At 38.5% G+C, this 15,690-nt stretch overlaps 1 protein-coding gene across 3 annotated transcripts in view; it reads right to left on the reverse strand.

Moving 5' to 3' along the window:
* The window catches only part of LOC122799310 (period circadian protein homolog 1-like), a 439,191-nt gene that overhangs the window by 191,537 nt on the left and 231,964 nt on the right, over nucleotides 1-15,690 (reverse strand). For all 3 annotated transcript variants that reach the window (XM_044068277.1, XM_044068278.1, XM_044068276.1), the window contains exons 12-13: nucleotides 15,340-15,448; nucleotides 1,216-1,350 (exon numbers count right to left, since the gene is read on the reverse strand). In XM_044068277.1, the coding sequence (XP_043924212.1) occupies nucleotides 1,216-1,350; nucleotides 15,340-15,448 (244 nt within the window). The remainder of the gene's footprint in view (nucleotides 1-1,215; nucleotides 1,351-15,339; nucleotides 15,449-15,690) is intronic.

Here is a 15,690-nt window from a genome sequence, read left to right on the forward strand (position 1 = left end):
TTATCTACCCCAGATTTCAAAAAATAAAGTCACATATAGTTGTATTTCAACAATATATACTTGCATGCATTGTTAAGAGATGTGTATATGTGAAAGAACATGCACAAATAAATCCAGTTTGAATTCTTTATCAACTAACAGCATACCCTCTGTTTCAAAGTTTCTATAATCAGTTGTGTACATGAAGCCACATATAGTAACAAGACAAAGAATATGAATCTGATTTGGTCTCCATAAGTGAAAATACTGAGATAAGAGCTCAGAAAATTGTATATGAGTTTAGAAAAGTTAATGCATTTTAAAGCAACATGCCAAAATGTTACTGAAATGACAAATTTCTTTCTGTAAAAAATCCAAGTGATGAAGGTCTTTAACTTTTTTGCGGTTCGTTTTGGAAGAACGTGACAATTAATTTCATATGTATATCCTAGTTCGTTCTGGAAGAACATGACAGTTAATTTCATGTGTATATTCTAGTTCATTCTGGAAGAACGTGACAGTTAATTTCATATGTATATTCTAGTACTAGGTTGGTAAACCTGCTTAGGTGTTTTTGCACCATAAAACACATTTTGGGGGTTAGTAGGGCTATCAGTATTTTATCATCTGTGGACAAGGTAGAAGTGAGGGTAGCTGCAAGCCATACTGACAGTGTCCTTATTAGGAGTAAGATAAGCAGATAATTCATTTGATTTGTAGATTCTAGAAGCACTGCAGTTTTTGTGGGTGGTTGTTCACTTAGCTTGAAACAGTACATCTAGGTTCAACGTACAGAGCAATTGTTTGATCTAAATGGATTTGGAGAGTTTTAGATCATATTTTAACGGTTTCATCTGACTCCAAAATGGTCTGTAATATGCTATAATCATATCTGAATGAAGACTTGCACCTTTGCTTCTGTGTAGTCAGTCCCTCGGTTTAAGGGTTTTAGTATTTGTAAAAAAGGTACATCGCTATACCGAAAATACTCAAAATGTTTCCTCATCTTTGATATTCAAATATGAACATTATTGAATGGACATTAACATGTTATTAGTGCTTTCTTATTTTAACACATTTTGCCTGTTTATTTTATATTTATATATGTTTGTTAAATAGGTAACTGAATGATACAGCCACAATTTTTCCCAGAAATGTCTCTTTTTTCTTTCATGTGCTCTTTTGACATATCAAACTTAGATAGCTATGCATGCCATTAAATTTGGACTGTCTTACCCGTTTATGAGCCTTGGTCTCCTCTGCTGATGCACTGTTGTTGTCACTGGATGAGGTGATGCTCCTAAGTATGTCAGGTGATGTGTTACTTCCAGCACTTTTACTTCCCAAGCAATTACCACTGCCACTCACTGGCTAAAATGTAAAAAAAAAAAGAAACTTTAAAATTCTCACCTGAGATATGTGCACCATTACAGTTATTAGGCAATTATCAGTTTATTCTCTAGCTTTAGCATGTGCTTACATCTAAAATTGCATTTTCTCAGCCTGTTTCTTACCAAGTTTTAGTTCCAGTAGTACATAGTTATGGACTACAAATAAAATTAAGGAAAGACATAACTCTTCAACTCTAAGGTATAATAATGCCATCACAGATATATACTAGCTCAAATGCTATGCTACCTGAAGAGGTGGCATGCCTGTAGATTTAGCAGAGAGCCACTTATTATATTTCTTGAGAAATGGCTTTGGTTAACAGACAAGACATGTACACCTGACATTTCCTTTATTCAGATTAGTTTACTTATCTGATTAAAGTCAATAAACGAAACGTAGCTGTTATTTCTATACTGTCCCCATCTCGTGCCCTCGCCTGGTGCTACACTCTTCCCCATTGTGTCACTTAATGCTCTTTCTGCCATATCTTTAGACATGGAAGGAAGGCATTCTGAATGAATGGTTCAAAAATGAGGAACACTTTACTGTTTTATTAGGACACAGCCAGCACTGATCACTTTCACCTTAGAATTAGAATCCCACTTACTGAACTTTTTTCATTGTACTTTTTTTATAGTAGTTGCCTGATTCTACCCATAATGTATTCCTTTCATTCTGTTTTCCAGTGTGAAACTAATATGTTGATATTATTTTTATTATTATTATTATTATTATATTTGTATTATGCATATTGCCTTTTAGTTTTCTGTCCTACATGTACACCTTTACATTTTATGTAGCTGCTTTTACATAACGTTGTAATACTCAAAAGGAAAAATAATGACTCACATTTTATATTTACCTGATTTTACATAATTGTGTTGTAATACTCAATGGAAATGTAATGGCTCATAGCAGCAAAACTCATTACAGCTGCTAGTCATATATACAATGAGTTTAGCACTGTGATTTTTCTTCACTTTCACCTAAACTGTGTGATCTGGAGTTTGTCAATAGAGGTTAGCGGTGGTGGGGAAGAGCAGCTCCCTCCCCCCAACTACAATATCCATGGCAGACTTTTGTTTGCAAGGAAAAAACATTTTATACTCACGGATAAAATGAATTGCGGCTGTATTGAGTTTTGACATGATGAATTATTAGGAAGCCATAATCACCTTATGGTTTAAAATGATCTAGTCTGTGTTTACCCACTAACTAACATAATTAGCAATAAATAAATACATCTTGAGGCTTGTGAGTGGGTTGTTGATCATAACTACCTCATTTTGTGTTCACGACATGGATGCCAAAAAATCCACAGTGAGAGCGATCATAATTCTTTGTAGTGCATGGAGCTTTAACTGCTCTATGTACTACTAGTAAGTGTTTTTGCCATTTTCAAAGCTACAAAACACTTGGCAAGCACTGTCAGAAAGACAGTGCAAAAGATTCTGTTATATTAGAAAAGGTCAGGGACACATTAACAGCACAGACAGCAGACATAAACAAATCTGTTGTTTGTTCTGCCACTGTCATTGGCTGGTCAGTACTGGCAGGTTAGCCGCCTAGTGCAATACCTAGTCTTAACAACTGAAGCAGGGAGTGCTTAACATTTGTTAAGATTGGGTCTCATGCTATAGAAGCACTTAACTAATTTGTCTTTTTCTGGCTATCAGAGTGTAGTCACTGCATTCCATGCAGTACAAATATGTTAGAAATGTGAGCAAACAAACAACTGAATACATCAGTTTTGATAAAATTTAAAATCTGTTCCCTCTGTGCCACCACTGAAATGTGAGATAATGGCTGATTGTTTTCATTTCTTAGACCCTTTGCTTGCTTTTTCTAGAATTCTTGAGAAAAGAAATGGAATGGTATTTTGGTATGTTCCTTGTAAAATATGAGGCTTCTGGCAAATTGTTACAGATTGTGGTCTCTAAGTAATGGCAGGCATGTGAGTTTCAGATTCTGTATCCTTTAGAAAATTGTTGGTAATGCAATGCTTGTTAATCAATCAGCTTTCTAAGTATGTAAGAGAAACATTTAAAATTTCTGATTCTTAAACTAAGACATTGAGAGGGGAGTGGGGAATTGTACTTTATGTTTTTGACATCTTTGAGATGAGATACATTTCTGGCCATTATTTATGAATTTATTCAATCACTTAAACTAAAACAAATATTCAAGGTGCACAGTCATGCAAGTGAATGTAAGTTGTGTATTGGTGTGTTTGAAGGTAGGAATGCATGACAATGGGACCAAAATGAAAGCATTAGCAATCTAGTGGGAAGAATGAAGTAGTAAAAACTGAGTTGAGGAGAAAGGAAGTTTTGTCACTGAGAATTTGCAGCTAGATATGCTAAGAAGAGAATTGGGGGGACTGGACTTTTTCAGCTTACTTTTGAGTCTAATATTTGAAGAGCTGGTGTGTGGTAAAACACAACATATTACAAATGCTGTATAACCTTTTGTCTAACAAATGGTGTAAAAGGAAAGCCTACATTGTAACCAAGTGGCTGTTTTGCAAGAAAAGAGAAACTGCGGGTATCAAAGAACTTTTTATAAGTGTAAAGTCCACAGCTTAACCATGGTGTGAGCTTCATTCCTTATTTAAAAAAAGGTGTTATGTTTCACCCATCTGTTCCACATTGTGAAAGACGGTGTAGTATTTTACATTTTGAAGATAGAAGGTTGATTATGGCTATAGTTCTTTTAATTATTTTGATTGTTGGTGTTATGGATAGTATGGTATTCATGATGTTGCATGCTGCTCAGAACTGTATTGTCTGATTTCTTCCCTGTTTTTCTAAATCATTCTGTATAAAGATATCTTTCTTCCATTAGGAGGATTTGCAGCCTGCAAAAAATATTTTTCATTGCAGACTGATACGTTTGTGTGGCACTAGAAAGGCTGTTAAAATCATCTGTACCACTGAGGTTTCAGCCAGTGCTACTAAAGGAAAAGGACACTTCATGTGTTAATGTACTGCAGGCTTCTTAAAGCTATTATATCTTGATATGGATGGCTTTCTTACCAATGAGTATTAATGTGTGGCTTTATAACCCAGGAGCAACTTTTTTTGTAAATTTTCTCTGCTCTGTTGTCCTGTTGAGTTACAAACATTATATTAGCAAAACCATTCACAGTACTGTGTAAACCTTCCCTTACTTCCACTGTCACCAATTGTTTTTCTTGGGGTAATATCTCCATCTGTGAAGGATTCCAACCTGCTGTGTTCACCCTTGCTATGCTTGGGCTCACTATGCCCTCCTTAGCCTACCCACAATTTCCAATCTACCCACTCCTTATCTAAATTTATACTACACATATCCCGTCCCCTTCATCATTCTTATCCTCCTCTTCATACTAGCCTAACCAATCCCTTCTACTAGCTCATTATTCAGCAGCATTCACCCAAACGCTTTATAATCTTATGACATGGTACCTCCACACTTATTCTTCTTTCCTGCTCCTCATTTAATTTACTCTTCTGCATTGTTATAACATTATAATTTATAATTTTATTGGCCTTCTCCCTATTTACAATATTTATGTCTTCCTCATCAGGAAGTCCTTCAGTATTACCCTTCCTTTCAGAATATTGACCCCAAACGTAATACCCACAAACCTATACATCACTCACTTAATTATTTTATTCTTAATACTTCCTCTAATTCACAATTTCAGGCTACTACACCAAGACTTATTCTGCATCTGTCTAATAGGCTATACTCTGTTAACATCTTACCTTTCCCCATCCCGATAATAAGGGACTACCCTGCCTGGAATATCCAGCAAACCAATTCTACTGTCATCTTTTTCCCCTTAACTTCCTTCCTTCTTCTTTAACATCTTTTCCTTTTCATTCAACTATAATCTCCCCTTGGCTACTCCATAGTCCCCCTCTATCTACCATGTTGTGCATCTTCACACCTCTACTATTCATTTCATTTCACCCTACTACCTACTGTGCTGCTCTCATACTTTATTCATACTCGCACACTACCATCCATCCTGTCTATTCTCAGGCTAAACACTCGCTCAAACCTATTTCCCCAAATTTATGCAATGTCTATCCTATTCACCTTCTCAAATATAAAGCATCTAACCATTAAGTTCACTTTGACATAACCTGGAATAAATTCATAAACCTTTTAAAAATAGCTGCTCCCAATCCATTCTTCTCTAAAGCCACTCTTTGTGTTGACATTCATTCCAACCACAGCCCCTAAGCCTCATCCATTCCACCCTCCTCTTCCCCTAACTCCTGTACAACAACCACAAAACTTCTCCTCACCTCCAGTAACATTTGTAGTATTCATGGCTTCTTCAATACTCACCAGATATTACCATCATTGCTGAAACATGGCAAAAATCTCATATAAAATATTCTGAAATTCTATCCCCTGGCTACAATATACTCCAGTGTGACAGATTAAACAAAAAAGGAGGAGGCGTTGCAACCATATACAATAGCTGTCTAATTTTCTCATCCCTCAAAGCTAACATACCAACCTTTCAAAATGCATAACTTCTTATCCCTCTTTTCAATGTTAATAAGCAGAAGAAGCTCTGTATAGTTGTCCTCTGCATACCACCAGGTAATAATATTAGCTTGTTAGAAGAAGTTCATTGCTGGATAACTATAAATGTTACTATCAAAACCATTAATTTTGGGTGACATTAACATTGTCTATCTGTGACATCTAACACCCAAACTACTAGTCTTAACGTGTACGGGTTCAAACAGCTAATCTTTTCTCTTAACTCAACAAACTGAATCATAAAATTTCTATCTTTGACTGGATACTTGTCTCTGATCCCAGCCAGTATGCTAACTCAGGGGGACGACCTCTTTTCCTCAGTGACTATCCCCCTATATTTGACATAAAGAAATCACTCAGCAGCTAAAAAAAACATCAGTATATCACTACCCAAAATCTTTCTACCTTTTCATCCTGAAACTCTCAAAAATTGACTAAAATCCTTTAACTGGTCTCCACTCAAAAGTCTATCCTAGACAAAGTTCTTAACAAATTCAGCAATATATTCATGAAGATTTTAAATAGTCTTGCCCCTACCAGAAATAAAAAAGTAAAAACTACTCAAACCCCATGGCTAGAACTCCCAAATCAACTAGCCCATACACAACTTTTTCTAACCCATAAAATACTATATATATATATATATCCCTTCTACCTGTCCTTCTATCTCCTCAGTACTTCATCACTATCTCTCAAATCACCATTTGTACTCTTAAGACAAAAAACTGACTGAAATTGATAAACCAAAAAAAAAAAAAGAAAAAGATATGGGACAATGTCTATACCCACATTGCATAGCCAAACTATAGAACTCTGTCCCATATTCAGTCAGAACTTTATCTAGCCTCCATGTATTTAAGTCCTCTCTCAAAGAATTTCTCACAAACTCAAGGCTATGCCCATGCACCTCACCTATATGATCCACATCAACAAATACTTCACATTCATACTAACCACTCCTCAAAGTATCTATCTGTACCTTTCAGCACCTGCCCTCTCCCCATTCTTAGGGGGATTTGGGATGTATATATTTTTCTTTCCTAGCATAAAAGTCTATACTTCTACTGCTTTTGTAAATACTGAGTGTCATATTTAATTGTCATTTTTTATCATTACATTACTGATGTCTCCTAGCAAGTCGAGGTGGTGCAGCGGAAGCGTTGTTGCCTCACAACAAGAGGTTCTCCCATTCGATTCTTGGCTGGAGCACCTTCTGTGTGGAGTCTGCATGTCTTCCCTATGGTCGAGTGGTGTTCGAAAGACATGCGTAAATGGGCATGCCTTCATTGAAGGTTAGGCATCAAGCTGGCACCTCGGCACAGTAAAAAATCTACTGCCAATCATTAGCAGACTAACCGGGAAAAGCCGAAAGAAGAAGAACAACATCACTGATGTCTACTCATGCATTATTGCACTCAATGTATTCCACTGTCAAATTGTATTGATCTATGTTATTTCTTTTAAAATGGCAGCTATGCTACTGTGCTAGCGGATGTTATCTAACTCTCTGGAGATTTTCTTTTAAAATGGCAGCTATGCTACTGTGCTATCGGATGTTATCTAGCTCTCTGGAGATTTTCTTTTAAAATGTCAGCTATGCTACTGTGCTATCGGATGTTATCTAGCTCTCTGGAGATTTTCTTTTAAAATGGCAGCTATGCTACTGTGCTATCGGATGTTATCTAGCTCTCTGGAGATTTTCTTTTAAAATGGCAGCTATGCTACTGTGCTATCGGATGTTATCTAGCTCTCTGGAGATTTTCTTTTAAAATGGCAGCTATGCTACTGTGCTATCAGATGTTATCTAGCTCTCTGGAGATTTTCTTTTAAAATGGCAGCTATGCTACTGTGCTATCGGATGTTATCTAGCTCTCTGGAGATTTTTTCCACAGGTCTCTACTGAAAATGGCTATTTATTGCCTATTCTGACTTTCCCAGTAAACAAATGTCAATAAATAAAATAAAAAAGTAATGTTGACCGGATCTGATTTATTTATTTATTTATTTATTTAACAATTTATTTTGAGGGGGAGTGCTTGACTTGCCCATATGGGGCCTTGGACTTTTGTAGCTTTTGTTGTTTCTCCCTAGTGACTGTAATGGTTGAAGAACTAGGAATGTGGGAAAACAAGTTTAAAGTAACATTTAACCAAACTGTTAGCTCCCGCTCTAGTTGTTAGTGAATGCTCCACATTTTCCCATTTGTTTCACCTTGTAAGAGATAGTTTCATATTTTAAAGATGGAACGTTTCTCTAATCCTTTTGCTTGTTAGTGTTAATGATGTTATGGTAATGTCAAAGCATACTAAACTATATGAAAATGAAGAAGCTTTAGCTTAATGATTAAAGGATATATAGTTTTAATTATCTAAGTTATTAAAACTACAATTTCTTGTCGATTTTTGGAGACTGTTACAATAATATTCAGAAAATCATAACTGCATAATTTAAAATTCTGCACATCCAAAAATGTATTCAAAATCCTGGAATGGGCTATTGTGACCACATGTTCCCTTTTTAGGGCTACCCATACCTCTGAACTCTCCCCGTTCATAGGTATATACTAGGTTAATGATCACTAGGACCCTTATAAGCCTAGATGTGGAACCCAAATGTGTCCCACAAATTTGATTTATATAGGGGATAATTTACTGACTGTCTTGGTCTATCAGAGACATAAGTGTCAGACCAGGGATGCATTTCCAATTACCTATCCATTGGTCCTAGTTGCGCTTAAATTGGGATAGGGAGAAATTCTCCTTCACACAGATTAGGAGCCTGCTCCAAACAGTGAGAATTCTCTGAGAAATATATCTGTCTCTCCAACATATTTTATTTATGTTGCAAGTGAAATTCAGGTCTTTTAATCTAGTAGTTCTGATGTTAGCAACATTAGTCCACAAGCACAGAGAATCCTAGACTTTGTTCATAGGTTCATAGGTTCATAGGTAGGTACTAGGCTATCGGCCCAAGGGCCTATGTAAGCCTAGCCAACAAGGTTCCCTGGCTTACACCACCCAAGAAAGTTATTTTCCTGTGCCACTGTCGAGCAGAGACAGAGAAGTGATCCCCGGGGTGTATTTCCTATTTCCCATCCACTCATCAAGAGTGCTAATGAAGAACTTTGCTTGACATAGATGGGTAGCCTGTTCCAGAGTATGGGAAGTCTCTGGGACAGGAATCTATCCCTCCAGCATGTCCTGTTTATTATGGTGAAAAGGTTTAGGTCCCTAGAGCATGTAGCTCGGAGGGATTGGGATTTCTTTAGATGTAGCATGTCCAACAGCTCTGGGTTTGACATAGCTTTATATGTTAGGCAGAGATCACCTCAGAGTAGGCAATATGCTACGGAGTAAAGCTGGAGATTTTTGAGGCAGTCAGTGTAGGGCATTTGTTTGAGGCCAGTAATCCTCTTTGTGAGGTACTATTGTGCCCTTTCCAGCTGTTGCAGATGTCTTGTGAGGTACATTCCAAATTGTCGAGTAGAGGGGAACAATGACCTCTTTTTTCCTGGATGAGAACCCTTTTATGATGAGGTGTGCCACGTAGAAGGACTTCCTGACTACTGTGGCAACGTGACTATCAAAGGAAAGACTACTGTCCACCTGGATCCCAAGGTCTCTTATCACACATTCAGTGTTAAATAGATTGCTGCCTATAATAGCTCATGGGTACAGAGTTTTTACCAAAGGGGATGGCACTGCACTTTTTGGCATTGAGCTTGAGGCCATGGCTCTGACACCAGGCATCTGTCTCAGCGAGGCCCTTCTGTAGGATGTACACATCATTTGGGGACTTGACTATGGCTCCTAGTTTGCAGTCATCTGTGAACTTCATTAGCCAGAGGCCTTCTGTGTTAGCCTATACTTCAGAGAAGTAGATACCAAACAGGAGAGGTCCCAGGACGGAACCCTGTGGTACTTCACTTGTCACTGCTTTGAGGTCAGATTTGGAGTCTGCAACTTTTACAGTGTGGGTTCTGTCGGTGAGCCATTTGGCAACCCATCTTGTGACGTAGGGATTTATACCTAGTTTAGTGAGTTTAGCTATAATTCCAGAATGGGGGATGGTGTCGAAAGCCTTGGCGAGGTCAAGATAGGCTGTGTGAACCACCTTACCCTCATCTACGGCTTTGTTGACTGCCTCACAGAAGTTGATCAGGTTCAGGAGGCATGATCTGCCTTTCACAAACCCAGACTGGGTGGGATCCAGAGTTTGGAGGTTACCAATGTCTTTGTTTAAGAGTTCCATGATGATATGTTCCATGGCCTTGCAGATCAGGCTCATCAGGCTAATAGGTCGATAGTTCCTGGGATCAGTGGTGGCTCCCCCTTTGTGGAGTGAGATAACTGTTACCGTGCACCATTCAGTGGGCACAAAGCCTGATGTGCAGCTATTATTGAACATGGTGCTTAAGTGGGGAGCCAGTTCGTTCTGAAGTTCATGTAAAACGCAGCCTGGGATGTTATCCGGTCCCATGGATGCTGTATTTTTGGCTTTAGAGAGTGCAGCTTTTACCTGCGTAGTTGTGATTACAGGGACTCTTCATTCTTCCTCTATAGATATGGGCCCTTTAGGGGGTGAGGGGGGGGGGGTTAGCACTGAACCTATCTGCCAGGATGTTGGCAATATCAGTTGGTACTGTAATTTTCGTGCCATTGTGCTGGAAGTCAGAGCAGATCTAGGTGTTTCCATTGAGATTCTTGACATAGCTATAGAATAATTTGTGGTTGTCCTTAGCATTAGTGGCAATGCAAATGCCCTGGAACAATTAGTCAGAATACCCACTAGGGAGAATAACATCTTGGATTTTGTCCTTACTAATAGGGGAGCATCATACACCATCTGGTGTGTATCTTTATCACTTGTTAGGTTTCACCATAAAGCAGTCTCCTTCAAAGTAAAACTGACACCATAGATCCCTTCCACCTAAGGTACCTTTAGAAATTTCTTTAAGACAAGCTACCTAATCCTAAGTGATAAATTGGCAAGCTTCAAATCCCCACCAAACCCAGTTAACTGCACTGAATATGCAAAATTGTACACCACCCCACTATACCAGTACGTGAACAGCTGCATAAATGCAACTGCATCCCATAGGAACAAGTGCAGGAAAACCACAGAAACAAACCCACATGGTAGAACCATAATGTCAACAAGCTTTATATTAAAAGTAAAATAATTTTGATCAAAATTAAGAAGAGTAATTCCCAGAATGTTAGTGCTCTTGTCACTGTAATAAACAAACAACTCAGGAGTTCAATAAAATCCACCAAAGCCAAGTGGGGCTAAAAAACTATCCAAGCCAAAGACAATCACAAGGCATTTTTTAGTTATGTTCATAATCTCAAAAGCACAATGTAGCAATGTGCTGAGCTGGCTGTGAACAATCTTACCTACAATGAGGCTGAAGATATAGAGCAGCGGTCTCCAACCTTTTTTGCACCAATGACCGCTTTCATGTAAGACAATTTTCCATAGACCGGCCATCGCGCATGCATAAAAACAAAGCATAATAAAGTGCATAATAAATACAACTCACCATAATGCAGAATCAATGGGAGTCCTGAGCGTGTTTCCCTGCAATGAGATGGTCCCATCTAGGACTGATGGGAGACAATGACACCTGAATAGTGTTCCTTATGTCTAGTCTACTCATTGCAGAAAACCCCACTTCACAAAGATAGGATGTTGGAAATGGAAGCAGGGTTTTCAGTCCTTATTCTAGCAACTTTCTAAGTTTATAAGATCAATATTTAAATCTGTCTCTATTATTTGAGCATCTGTCCAGATTTATTGTGCAAGAGGTTGAGAGGTATGGTTGAGAGGTACACAAACCTAATGGAAACCTTTTTATGACTCTAGCAATTTTCTAAGTTAATAAGAGCAATATTTAAAATCTGGTCCTGTTATTTGTAGCTCTGCCCAGTTTTATTGTGAGATAAGCTGAGTGGTATGGTCAAGAGCTACGCAAACCTCTTAACTGATGCTGCTGCCAGGGATTGCTTTCACTCTTCACTCTCTCTTTCTGTTTCACATGCATACACACACACACACACACACACACACACACACACACACACACACACACACACACACACACACACACACACACACACACAGAGTCTGTTTAGCTTTCATGCACACATTCACTCACACACAGACAGAAACATATATACACACACACACACACACACACACACACACACACACACACACACACACACACACACACACACACATACTATCTACTCTGCTTTCATGCAACCATTCACTCACACATGCAAACCGAAACACACACACACACACACACACACACACACACACACACATACACACACACACACACATATGCAGTCTGTCCAGCATTCACTCACACACACAGACAGAAACACACACACACACACACTCACGCACACACACACACACACACACACACACACACACACACACACACACACACACACACACACACACACACACAGCCTGTTCTGCTTTCATGCATGCATTCACTCACACAGACAGAAACACACACACACACACACACACACACACACACACACACACACACACACACACACACACACACACACACACACACACACACACACAGAGTCTACTATGCTTTCATGCAAGCATTTACTCACACGCAAACAGAAACATACACACACACACACACGCACACACTTTTTTTCTGTTTCACTTTTTATCTTACACTTGCTAAACAGCAAAAGCGCTGCTTAGTGAGTGTAAAATAACAGCTCGATCAATCTCACTGTTCACTCTCTCATACACATATACACAATCTCTTCTGTTTCCACACACACATACATTCTGCTTTCATGCACGCATTCACTCACACATGCAGACAGAAACATAAACACACTCACACACATACATATGCACATTCTCTTTTGTTGTTTCACTTCCTGCCTAAAAGCTTCTGTGTGGCCCAGAACCAAATGATCCTCAGCCTGGTACTGGTCTGCTGATATAAAGAACCTACTGGCTGATAAATTTAGCTCTATGTTTACCCCAATCTCCCCTATGTCTATACCTCAAGATACCCCTGAAGATGGCTAACCTCCAGCTATCACACAAGTCCAATTCTAGCTAAAACTACTGCATCAATGGGTCCTGACAATATCCCTAGATGCATTTTTAGATGGCAGGAAGCATGATTTAGGCACACCCCTAACAACACTGTTCCATCTCAGCCTTCATACAGGTTTTGCACTAAGTGAATAGAGAACAGCTACAGTCATTTTCCTGCATAAGGGAGGATCTTCCACTGACCCAGGCAGTTACAGACCCATAAGTCTGATTAGCCTCATTTGCAAAGCCATGGAAAGGCTTATCATGTAATTAATCAAACGGGATATAGGGAACCTCCAAGCACTAGATCCATCTCAGTTTAGATCCATCAAGACCAGATCAAGCTTACTCGATCTGGCGTGTTTTTTTTTTTTTGTAAAGGTCACTAAATCAATGGATGAAGGCAAAATGGTACACAGCACATACCTTGACCTGGCCAAAGCTTTTGACACAATTCCCCACTCAGCCATAACAGAAAAGTTAAATAAACCGTTAAAAAAAAAACTGTCACCCTCTGGTTTGCCAAATGGTTCACAGTCCACAGATAGGATACAGATAATTAAAACTGAGAAAGCTACCATCCTCCACAAAGAGACCAGTTACCAGTGGAGTCTCCCAGGGTTCTGTGCTGGGACTTCTCCTGTTTGACATCCACTTTTCTGAAGTCAAAGCCAATACCAAAGTGCTCTGGCTGACTAAGTTTGTAAATGATTGTAAGCTAAGAGCAGTCACTGAATCCCCAAATGACTTAGCCATCCTGCAGGAAGATTTGTCTCAAATAAATAACTGCTGCCAAAATCATGGACTGAAACTAAATGCCAAAAAAATGCATTACTGTATTCTTTGGGAAGTCATCTACCCCAGGGAAGTACCACATTGACAATACGCCCCTAAGACTTCACCCAGTCATTTGGGATTTGGAAAATTATGTGAACAGTGACCTAACGTTTGACCAACATGTCTATTGTAAGAAAGTCAGTCTATATTCCACAGCTTATAAACAAAGGGATAGTATCTAGATCTAGGGATGTCACTGTTCCCCTCTACTCAGCCCTCATTAGGTCAGTCATTGAATATAAAGCTCCCTTTGGCATGTATTTGTCCAAACACATGCAACAAATGGAACACCCACAGAGGTACCTTACTAAAAGCTAGCAAGGGGTAAACATCATGCCCTACATTAACTGACTCAAAGCCCTGTCACTATACTGCTATAGACTGCTAAGCGGTGAAGTGTGTCTGGCATACAAGACATCTTCTAATCCATTACTGATGGATTTACTGCACATCAGTAAGTAATGTGGCATCAGAAATATTCAGTATAGGGATCTAAACCTTTTCTGCAACATCAACAGAACAATTTGGAGTGACAGGTATATCTCAAAGAGGATACGACTGCTGTGGAACAGACTCCCACATAAAACAAAGATCATCCCAGTCCATTTTAATGCACAACTTAGATTCAAGGATGGAAAACAGAAAATTTACCCCAAGACTGCTCCCTGTTCTACTAATGAACAGAGGCAGCTCCTAAATGCTTTATCCCATGCATGGGTCCCCTCAAATTATCTTTGGTATGATCCTAGTTATTCTCTTTAGGGGTAATATATAATTATCAACCAAGGGATGGGTAGGGCCAATCTATAACCAAATGGGATCAGTTATTCTGAGCATAAAAAATGAAATTTGCTAGGTTTAAAATGGTCCACAAGGGCAGTTAGCCCAGTACTTACCTATGAACCTATGAATCTCAGAACCTATGCTGTTCTTGCAGGATGGCCCTGGTTTTGCTTTGGATGTTTGTCTTGTCCCTCATAGTATTTTTGATTTTTTTGGCAAATCAGTCGTGATGACAGTCACTTGATGATGACAGTCATTACAGCTGTATACGTCTTATTATTAAAAATGTATACTGACACAAAACATGTTATGCTATTAACTTTTTAAAATGTATTACAATACTGTTTTTAAAACTTGTTCATGATTTATCCTTCCCATTATTTTTGGTTTTGTCAAGAATCCAGAATTCTTGACCAAACAATTTGGGAAGTATGGTGCTACCCCAAAATATTACCGATTGTGTAAAGTCGATCACCTCATTTGCCATTTCCAGGTACAACCCCACATCCTGAAGCTTTTGAATCAGCTGAAGTCATCAGTGATGAGACTAGTCCATCAAGGGTTTGATGCTTTTATCACACTTACTCTCCAGTATGTGAGCTTTTACTTCTGCCATTACTATATCTAGGGCAAAATGTAACTTTAATAGCTATTTAGCTCATTCAACATTGAAAGTTTTTTGAAGAAAGGAAATGGTTGAGTTTTTACCTGCAGCAATAAATGATGAATTTGTTCAGTCAGTTCTAGAACAGTTAAATCCACTGGCTTTGCATCCATCTGTTTAGGAGCTGTAAATATGTCTTCATTCAAAGGGCCACTAAAAATGGAGTTAATTCATGAAGGTGACAGTTAAGAAAACAGACATAAGCATTTTTATTCCTCTGTTTTTTTCTTTTTTTATTGCTTATTTCTGCAGATTGGAAACACTCATACACTCCTTCTGGATAAAACAGAAATAAATAATTGCTTCTGTAACTTCCCCAAACCTCCCAGCTATAACATAAGCAACAGTTTGTTTTGATTTAGCTAATTAAATCTATACTTGAAAAAAAATCTTAT

Source organism: Protopterus annectens, chromosome 4.part0 (genome assembly GCF_019279795.1).
Source record: "Protopterus annectens isolate FY-2018-M chromosome 4.part0, PAN1.0, whole genome shotgun sequence".
Taxonomy (NCBI): Eukaryota; Metazoa; Chordata; order Ceratodontiformes; family Protopteridae; genus Protopterus; species Protopterus annectens.